Source organism: Fundulus heteroclitus, chromosome 24 (genome assembly GCF_011125445.2).
Source record: "Fundulus heteroclitus isolate FHET01 chromosome 24, MU-UCD_Fhet_4.1, whole genome shotgun sequence".
NCBI lineage: Eukaryota > Metazoa > Chordata > Actinopteri > Cyprinodontiformes > Fundulidae > Fundulus > Fundulus heteroclitus.
Window position 1 is genome coordinate 15,970,124 of NC_046384.1, and position 10,549 is coordinate 15,980,672.

Below are 10,549 nucleotides of genomic sequence, written 5' to 3' on the forward strand. Positions count from 1 at the left end.
TTTGGATCCGAAAAGTAAATAGATTAGACAGACATCAACCGGACAATCTGTGGCGTCCAAGCCGATACAGCAAACTGTGTGCTGATCACTTCACGGCAGATTCTTTTGTCGTCAATCCTGATCTCGCAGCATCAATCGGATTCAATATATCAAAATTACAGCTTAAACCAGATGCCATTCCTACCCTGAAAATGGGGCACCCCGAGCCCACGGACACGGTGAAAAAACGTCGAACGTCGGCCTATGAAAAACGTCAACGAGCTGAGGTAAACATTAACATATATATAATATATATAAATATATATAAAAAATCAAAATTAAATATATTAACATTAATATAGCTAGCAAGTATGTATTTGTTGAAGCTTTACCTTTCCATCAAGTCTCTACACCTGCTTTTCCATGCTAGAGAGAAAGAGGGGGTTGCTAGCAGGTTGCTAGTTCATCCCAGTGACAAATGCACACAAACACAATTAAGAGTAACCCGTTTATTTGGACTATGGGAAGAATCAGGAGTAGCTGATTTATTTTTATTATTTTGTCCTCCAGTTCTCCAGTTTTCTTGAACGTAACATTGCTGGTCAAGGACTGTAGGGCCGCCTTCTGGGGCTCGAGGTCCACGGACAGGTTCTACAGAAACAGAGAGATTAGATGTCAATTCATGTAGGCACTGCCAAATAAAGACAAACTTTTAAAACCAAATCCTTTGCGTATATTATATATATATATATTTTTTTTTTTATCCACTGTAATCTCTTCCATTACATATATTTCAGACAGTTAGCTGTGCTCTACAAGCTTATGAGGCAAGTGTATGTCAAATGGAGTCGTCGGATGATGCAGAGGCTTGCTATGAAACCGACATCTCAACGAATGCCAAGCCTAATGTGTCTTTTGAACTACCTCTGACCACCCATGCATGTGTACAGACAATGTCAACTGGAATGGTATGTAGGACTGGGTCTAATATAAATTTAAAAATTCCTTCCATAAAACTTAATTTTCCTCTACAAAAGACTTGAGAATTAGAATTTTATAAATCCCGACCCAAAGATCTTTTGAAAACTTATTTTCAGAATTGTAAACATTTCATTTTTTATTAATTTTCAGAATAAAATGTCACAGACTGAAACAGTTGTGAAATGCACTAAATCATGTCAAACTCCAAAATCCTGGCATGTCACTCCAGTTGCCAAATGTCATCGTGGGACCCAAAGCCTGCTTTCAAGAGCAAAGGATTTTTCCTGCCAGGTTAAGCTCGGCAACTCGGTTGAAAAGAACTGTTCTTCAATGGAAGTGGATTTTTCAGACGACAGTAGTGCTGCTGCTGCTGATGATGATGATGGTGATTTAGACTACATTCCTGAGGAAGATGAAGACTCTGACCGAGATTTTGAAATGGAAATGAGAGATGAGTAAGTAAAAACATCAAATAACACAATGGATCAATTTAAAATTGTGATCATTAAATTTTGTATTTATCTTTTTTTGTTTAGGGAATATACTCACACCCCTATGAGAGAGAGAAAGTTCATAGTCTTCGAATCGTGTCTTCAGTCCCTCCTAGCCTTGTGTTTTTTATGTGGGAATGCCTGCAAAATAATATCTACAAAGGTATCGGGCACCATGGTGACCTTGACATCACAGTGCAGTGTTGACCCCTCTCATGTGAAGACCTGGAAAAGTCAGCCATCACATGGCACCATGCCACTTGGCAACTTACAGCTAGCCGCTTCCATAATGTTTAGTGGATGTAGTACTGTGAAGGCAGTCAATTGTTTTAAATTTATGAGGATTTCAACATTCTGCGTCAGTACTTATTATAACATACAGAAGGCATACCTTATTCCAGCTGTGAATAGTCTCTGGTCAAAAAAGCAAGAGCTGCTCATCTGTGATGTCAAAAAAAAGAGCAAAGTCAGATTAGGTGGAGATGCCAGATGCTGCTCACCAGGGCACACTGCCAAGTACGGTAGCTACTCCCTTATGGACATGGACACCTCCAAAGTGTTGGACATGCAGCTTGTACAGGTAAGGTTGTGCTGTTAAAATACCCAGATTCTTATTTGATACCATGGTTTTTGTGAGTAAACCAACATCTGAGTCCACAAAAGTTAAAGGTATACTATGCAACCGGGGTTGATTTTCCAGCGAGGCTCCCCCCAGAGGGCGAAAGTAAAAGTGCACTGTCATAAAGATGCTCAGCTGTTCTGGTTTCTCCTTCAAGCCAGGCGCGGTTGTTTTGAGCTTAGCAGACAGGCGAACGCAACGAAAAGTGGAAAAAAACGGCAGTACAAACAATGACTAACACAGTGAAGGTATGGACATCAAGCTTCCCGCACCGCTATCTTGGCGAGGCGGCTGCCAAGCTGCGGCCGCGGCCGCCTCGCCAGTTTTATTATTATTATTATGTTTTTATGTTGGCGAGACGCTACCGCCACGCCTAGTTTTATTATTATTATTATTATATATTTTTTTATGTTGGCGAGACGCTACCACCACCGCCAAGCCGCAGCCGCCGCGGTAGCAACTCGCCAACATAAAAATAATAATAATAATAACAATAATAATAAAACTCGATATGCTTGCATGTTTATTTGACGTTAACACGCGGTTCTTTGTTGTTGCTTTCGCGCGTGCATATAGTGAATGGCAGGGCAAAAACACATGGAGTTCTCACCGTAAAGCAAGACTTCTGTGGGTGCGAGCCGAGGGCTCTTGCAATGCGGTACCGCGCACGTGACGTCACCGTCTCAAGAGCAACGCCCCTTTTGCCGCTTAGGTAGGGCATACAGGAGAGAAAGCACGGATAACCCAGCTATTACAAGCGCAACAGAAACAGCGATCTGGCCGACTTTACAGCCGTTAAACTTTCCCAAGACGATGTCCCAGGCACACGGATTACTGGTCGATCTGTCGAAGAACACACCAACCTTCAGCTCAAACGATGGCTTGAGGTTCGATGGCTTAAAAAGACCGGAAAACTGGCCGAGTTGATGAACGGTAAGCTTTGTTTTGTTTTTTTCCTGCGCGGTGATCATGGCAGCGTCGGCCGTTTTTTTTGTTGTTGTTGTTTGCAATCACCGTCCAGGAATGGGTATATGTTTAATGTTTGTCTCATTTGAAATGTTTTTGAGTAAGCTATCCTGGTAGCAGGCTATCATGTTAGCGCCTGCTACCATGATAGCCTATATGCTATCATGGTAGCAGGCGCTTCATTATTAACATGTCGGCCACCAAAATACTCTTACCTTGACTTGATGTCGCTGGAATTGGGTCAGGATGTTATTCGGTTGGGCCCTTTCCTCCGACAAAATGCTTGCTACATATGTAGGTGAATTTGGTAACTTTTTCCGGGTTGAACTGTTGTGTAGGCCGACCGCCCCGGTGTTCCAAGCGCACACATTTCTCCTTGGCAGTCTTGAAGAAAACATCCTTCATATGCGGTCGATCAGCGTAACTCGAGTCGCTGTTGCACGTTCCATAGCAACAATGTTTAAAAACCATGGTCTTAGATTTGGAAAAAGCAGTCATTTACCGAGTAAAACCAAGGGTAACGCACGTCTCTTTTACAGCGAAACAGCGGCGGACTATGCAAGGTTGCCCTACTGCGTACCACGTGATGTGACGTCATCGTGACGTTGTGTTTCTAAAAATAGCTCGCGCGCGGTACCGCATTGCAAGTGCGGTATTTCCCCCACAGACCACCAGGGCGGCCGAGAAAACCTTTGTTCGACCTGAAATGACTCATTTAATCATCCAAAACGGTATGGAACACATTAATTAACTGAAAAATGTTGCATAGTATGCCTTTAACAAACAATATATATTGGATTTAGTGAACGTCATGTTAGCGTGGTTTTTAATTGAGTACTCTTTCAATTACAGGATTATAGATTAACTAATATTATACTTAACCATTTTTTCAGTGTACAGAAGTGAAAAACTCATATGCAATGGAGTTGGAAGGCCTAAAGAGGTCACTTCAATTCCTTGAAGATGCTGGAGTCACTGTTACTGACTTGACAACAGACCGTCATTCCAGTGTTAAAAAGTTTATGCGCGAGATTTATCCATCAATTAATCACTGGTTTGATGCCTGGCATATAGCAAAAGGTAGGCAGAATGGCTTGAATTATATCAATCATGGCAAAAAAAGTAGGTAAATGTTTACAAAGATATATATATATATATATATATATATATATATATATATATATATATATATATATATATATATATATATATAGTTATAGTTATGTAAGGTTAGAAATATGGATATTATATATGGATAATTATATAATACACATTTACATCTTCCAGGTATTACAAAAAAGCTTGACGCATCATCAAAGAAAAAGTTATGTCACACCATCTCACCGTGGATCCACAGCATCTCCAACCATGTATATTGGTGTGGGGCAAGCAGTGATGGAAATGCTGAGCTGGTTGTGGCCAAGTGGAAGTTGGTGATGAACCACATTGTAGACATCCATGAACACCCATTTGAGAACTTTCCAACCTGTGCACATGATGAGTTGGTAGAGGACAGAGAGTGGATTGCAGAAGGTGAAAAATTATTTTTAGCTGTCTCAAAAGTCAATCTCCTAAGGGCTTTTCATAATACTTCCTTCACAATCACTGCAGGTTCAAGGGCCCATGTTGAGGTGAAATCAATTGTCACTAACCGTACTCTGCTTGCCGACATTGGTAAATTGTCACCTCATGTGCAGACGTCAAGTGTTGAAAGCTACCACAAGGTGGTGTGCTTCTTTGCACCAAAGTTCTTGCACTTCTTCTACCACAGTATGAATGCCAGGTAGGTTGCTTAAATCCTGAATGAATAATAACTTAACTGACATATTGTCATCCTAATTCCAAGTATTATTTCATCATGAAAATTTCTGTTACAGATTGATCCTTTCCATTCTCCATTTCAATGAGAATTCCAACAGACAGCAGGCTAAGAACAAAGATGGAAAAGAAATGTGGCAGCTCTCATTTCCAAAGGCAAAAAAAGGAGAACCAGTAGCCAAACAAGTTAAAGTCCCTTGTACTTATGGTGTGTACTTGGTATAATGTTCAGTTTCACACTTGGCTTTTCAACTTTCATGCATGAAATGCTTATTGTTTCTATTTCAGCATACATTGATGAGTTGTTGGATGAAGTAATGGCTCGTCGGGAGGCCATACCTTCTTATGAAGTTGCAAGGCAAGATTTAGAAGCCCAAATTGCTCCTGAATACGTGAAAGACCAATATGACAAGGTCGATAAACTCACAGTTGTGGCAACTAGGAAGTCGAGGTTCACACAGTTGGGTATTTAAAACCAGTGTAGTCTGCTGACTCCCAGGTCTCTCTTATTTTATTCACTGCACAGGATGGAAGAACTTTCCTATTTCCTTTTCCAATGCGTCCCCAAATCCATCTGATCATTCTTCTATATGCAATGTACCTGTAAATCCTAAAATAGAAAGAAAATATGATGCAAAAAGTGTTTAGACCTGTAATAAAATTTCAAAATTATTGTAATGCTGTTTTAAACTATAGGCCCTACTTAAGTGATATGTTCTGAATGTAATTGATGTTATATTTGTTTGCTATGTACATGTAAATGATTGTTTTTGTGTTTTACTAAAGCAATGTATTTATATTTCAATGTTTTTTGCTGTTTCTAAATAAAATATATAGGCCTAAGGTGCAGAAACAACTGCATTTAATTTACAGTAAAATATCTACATCACAGGTGCATACAGTGTAGGACTAGAATTTAGCACTAATACATGTATTTTCAATAAACAATTTTTCAACTACTTACTCGTTTACTGGTTCATCATTTCCAAGAGGACCATGTCCCTCCAAAAATTCAACAAAAGATGCCTTGAGGACATACTGGTTGAGGCAGTTTCCCTGAAAGCCTTCATGTAAGGTTATACATTGCAGCCCAGCTGACTCGACTTCCTGATCAACAAGGTGCGTTTCTGTGCAGCACTTGCATTCATCCACTGTGGGCATAATCACACAGTTGCCACATTTGCACCTGTAAAATATAAACAATCCCGATTCATAATCACCCACCTAAAAATATGAATTAGTAATGGTCAAATGGCTAATGTTAGTTTTTGTCTACTATGCCTACAGTACGAGGTTGCTTAAAAATTCAAATCAAAAACACGAAAGAAGTAGCTTAGCATTAGCATCAATTTGAATTTAATTAGACATAAAAGTAATTAAATCAACATCACTCTCAGAGGGGTCACTACTCAAAAGTAAAAAAAAATCGTAGAATAAAAAAACTTACCAGTCAGTATTTGTCAGTCGATGGGAACGGTCGCCAATATCCTCTTCACTGGCAGATTCTGAGTGGGACGACGACGATGTCGGCCTACTAGCGTGGTCATCATCGCTACTCCTACTTTCTCCACTTTCCTCGGTGTTGTCCCGTAATTCACGCCTAACTAACGGCTCAAACGCATATGGCTGGACACAGCACTCCTCGTTTTTAACATTAAGTTGGCTCGCTTCGTATTCGTCCTCGTTTAAACATACAAACTCCATCGCAAAGGTGAAAAAATACTGACACGCTATGTAAAATGACCGCTTCCCGACTACCTCCTAACTAGTGTGACGTCACGGAATTCTACAGCGGCTCCTCGTGGGTCACGTGACTGAATGAGGAATTTTGCGTTGTCTGCTATTTCAGTGAATTATTTTGTGCTATAAACAAAAAAAAAAGTTAGAATTTTTTTTTTTCACTTGTGATGTTTTTAATTTTGTACATACTATAAAATGAGAAACTATAAGTATGTGGTTTTCTATTTGAACTTTAAGGCAGTGAAAGCCATTCAAACAGATTTTTCTTTTCAAAGTCCTATTGTCCAAGTTAACCAGCAAGAAAACTGAGGGGGATGGTTACATTTTACATTTCAGGCACTTTGACAAGTCCACACATATGTGTGTGTGTGTGTGTGTGTGTGTGTGTATATATATATATATATATATATATATATATATATATATATATATATATATATATATATATATATATATATATATATATACCCACAACATCTTAACAGGTGTACATAACCTTAGTCCATGAATATAATTGTCACGATTATTACATGTGACCTGTGAACAGATATTAGATTGTGCAAAACCCATCCTGAATTATCTTTGAACTGTGGAGTGTATTCTTTGAAGGATTTTGTATTCTATTAATTGAAAATTTGGATTTCTAGTCATTTTGAAAGTTCTTCAACATATCTGAGACCAGGAGTTGTTTTTTTTTCTTCAAAGCTGACTGGTAAATCTGCTTGCAGTTCAAAATATGAAGAGATTTTGGATCCTCTAGTTTAGCCAGTGTCCTGTATAATTCAGACTTTAGATTTTAGATCCAGGAACTCTAATTAATTTTTGTAATTTGTAAACCACCTTTAATGAGCCTAAATGTATTTTTTATTATAGATTTAATTTGATCTAATTTTTTTTTTCAATACCATATTGTATATTAAATCTATCAATATATGTTCCAGGTATTCAATACCTTTAATCTTCCAGCAAGGAAAGTTTATCATATTAGTATTTTTATTATGTAGCAACACTAAATCGTTAACTCTCCAGGCCTTATGGTTCGCATATTTCTGCTTTTAAGACTGTAAGTTTGTGATTGCGTACACTTGAGGGGCAACACATCTATTCTGGAGGAGTCAGTGAAAGTCTTCTAGAGTGAAAATATCTAAGTTGCAGAAAATGGCGTGGCATTGGACCTGATTAACAATACCTTTGTTTCTTGGTATCAGACATTTTCTAATCCCATCAATATGTGCAATGGTCTAGTAAAGGCCTTTCTGTCAAACTTGTAAAACACAACTAATCAGTAGAAATGCCCACATGTAAAGTTATAAAGTTAGAAATAGTATAGATTATTATCATAAAATAATAGTACCTGACTGGATGCCAATATGTACATTAATGCAGGCTGATTAAAAACAAAGTAAAATAAAAACAAAGAATCACTGACAAAACATTGGACTGATTTTCCACCCATTCCTCCACTTCTCTCAGCCATCAGTCACTATCCATTCACTCAGTCACCTCCAAGTCACTACTCAACACCTGATCAGCTCCACCTGCCGCCTTACCTTTATATACCTGCCTCACTCAACACTCCCTGCCAGAACGTCTGATCTTGTCTCGTCTCATCACATGTGCACTGCTGCCGTGTATTCTACCAGCACCAGTGTATTCAAACTGAGTCAAGGCTTAATTCAGCGTGTATATGCAGAACATCCCAGTTTATTCAGATATCTTGGTTTTGTGAAACACCCCTCAGGAAAGAGACATAGCTAAACACAGAAGGACTCAGCCAGAAGTAGTTTCTATGGGAAAGAAAAACGAGGTGTAAACAAAGTCAACTATGTCAAAATCTCTCTCGATTAAACCATCCAGAAGTCTTTGTTGATAATGTATATTGATGGGGTGTGTAGTATAAGATGTGCATCAGATTTAACGGGGAATACGATAATGTTCCACTTACTTACCGGCGTTACACCATTTCCCATGACCTATCAAATTATGTGACTCTAGAGGGGGCTTTTTTGCTGACCCCTCCATTCCTCCTGGAAGAAAAGCAATAGAGGGATGAAACTTTTTAGGAGATGATGTGACACTGGATAATTCATAATATGCACAGTTTCTGACAGAAGGAAAGTGGCTCTGAGGTCATGGGTTGTGACAGCAGATGCTCCTGTCATATGTGACCCTTCCATAACTCTTGGAAGAAACACACCATTGATGTCCAGGTGGTTCAACAGATCATTGCCCACGCTTGGGGAAACGTGTTGGTCCTCCTCGCCCTGCGTTCATGTACTACAGAGCCAAGTTTGTAGTGTCAGACCATCCTTTGGCACGTGTTCCTAAACCCAAGTCCTTACATCAGAATCCTTGAAATATTTTACTGTTTAATGAATTGATATAATGTTTCACTTTCTGAAATGAGTGACAAAATATTAAACTTGTTCACAAGATTCAAATTTCTTTGAGCTGTACTTGTATAAGCTTAGTGATTTGAAATATAACAGTAGATATGAACGTCTACAGGTTTTGCTACAGAGTTATTACTAATCTCACTGTTATGTTCCAAGGGCACCAAACCTAACATTACAAAGGAAAATATACTGAAAAATTCTATTTGGGAGTCTATGTAATTCAGCTATTTCAATACGATTAAATGCACATGGAGCTTTAATCATCAATTTATAAATGATCCTCCACAAAGTGAGTCTGTTTTCATTATAAAATGAAAGAGAATTCTAGCTCTTCAGCAACCAGATTTTGCTTCAGTGCCAGACATTTTCACTCACCAAATGTTAACCGTAGCTCATTTGCCATAGGGCGGAACATTGGAGCTGAGGTTGGGACCCGGCAGTAGAAACAAAAAGCCTGATTTGAACCCTCATGTCAGCTAAAGCTTCACTGTGTGGAGTTTGTATGTTCTCTGCGTGGGTTTTCCTCAGCTTCTCTGGTCTCCTCCCACATACATGGTGGCTTAAATTGTGATCAAAACTTGCCACGAATGTTTGAAAAGATGGTAATTCTTTCTCTTTGTGGCAATCCTTTGGCAGACTTAGAATCATTGAAGGATTTCTTCTGTTTTTAGAAATATGATTATGAAAAATTGCCTATTCATGTACAAGTCTTACATTTTAAATAATAGTGCTTCATATTAAGTTTTCTTGTTAGTAAAACCAATATGTTTTGTTTGAACTGTATATCTCTTTATAGATCGACTAATAATGCACCATAAGATCTGAATGATTTTTAGAAAGAGGAGTTCGAAGAATAAATTCACAGTGGATTTTCTCTAATCCACGTCCATATACCTTGAGTTTTGTTTGGATTGTCCTCCATTTGCAAGTTGCACCTCAACCACACACTTTTTTATAGGCACGAATCAACATGTGTTTAAAAGGGTTGAGGAGGTTTATCCATTCCAGTTTGGAATGGATAAAAGACAGTGGTCCCTCATTTATTGCAGGGGTTAGGTTCTGAAGGTGCTTTGCCAGATTCACATCTGTATCCACCGCAGAGTGATGGAGATCATCAGGAGAGCATCCCTTATGATCGGACCACTTCTGGTCACAGTTTTTTTCCAACAGGCATCCAAAGTTTCACTCTTCATCTCCTGAATGGCACTCTGAATATTTAGGAGAGACGATGCAATGGTGTATTCATGCCAGTAAGCCTTAGGCGCAAAGTCTCGGTCCTCAGCTTCAACCAGATGTTGCAGCACATTGCAGGTGTAAGGGAGCTTTGAAGGCGCGGACGAACCCTTGATCCATAGGCTGAATCAACGATGTGGTGTTTGGCGACCGATATTCTATTTGTACACTATCATACTACAAATCGAAGGCATGGCCTCCTGTGTTCAAGACCAGAAGCGCGTTAGAATCAATGTGCGATTGACCTTTCTCACTCAGATAATGCTTCACCTCTGGGATAAAACACAGCTGAAACCAATCTGAGGAGAGAGCCTTTGTCATCCAGG

The 10,549-nt window shown here is 39.0% G+C and overlaps 1 protein-coding gene and 1 long non-coding RNA gene across 8 annotated transcripts; one reads left to right on the forward strand and one right to left on the reverse strand.

The window, feature by feature from the left end:
- Positions 1 to 473: 473 nt before the first annotated feature.
- LOC118557834 (P2X purinoceptor 7-like) lies at positions 474 to 6,738 on the reverse strand. Of its 7 annotated transcripts, none has more exons than XR_004928055.1 (7): positions 6,302 to 6,738; positions 5,819 to 6,040; positions 5,282 to 5,464; positions 4,381 to 4,522; positions 1,843 to 1,892; positions 1,510 to 1,759; positions 474 to 630 (listed from the first exon to the last, which is right to left on the reverse strand). XR_004928055.1 is itself a non-coding variant. In XM_036128253.1 (3 exons), exons 1-3 carry the CDS (start codon positions 6,556 to 6,558, stop codon positions 5,308 to 5,310), a joined length of 636 nt encoding a protein of 211 aa, XP_035984146.1. In that variant the 5' UTR covers positions 6,559 to 6,727; the 3' UTR covers positions 5,165 to 5,307. The 7 variants fall into 7 exon arrangements, 1 of the variants encoding a protein (XP_035984146.1); XR_004928056.1 differs by having other exon boundaries at positions 4,373 to 4,522; XR_004928054.1 differs by having other exon boundaries at positions 1,510 to 1,892; positions 4,373 to 4,522; positions 6,302 to 6,737.
- LOC118557836 lies at positions 4,004 to 4,813 on the forward strand. Its single transcript, XR_004928059.1, has 3 exons — positions 4,004 to 4,116; positions 4,324 to 4,569; positions 4,648 to 4,813. It is a non-coding gene; the product is annotated as an uncharacterized LOC118557836 (long non-coding RNA).
- Positions 6,739 to 10,549: the final 3,811 nt, after the last annotated feature.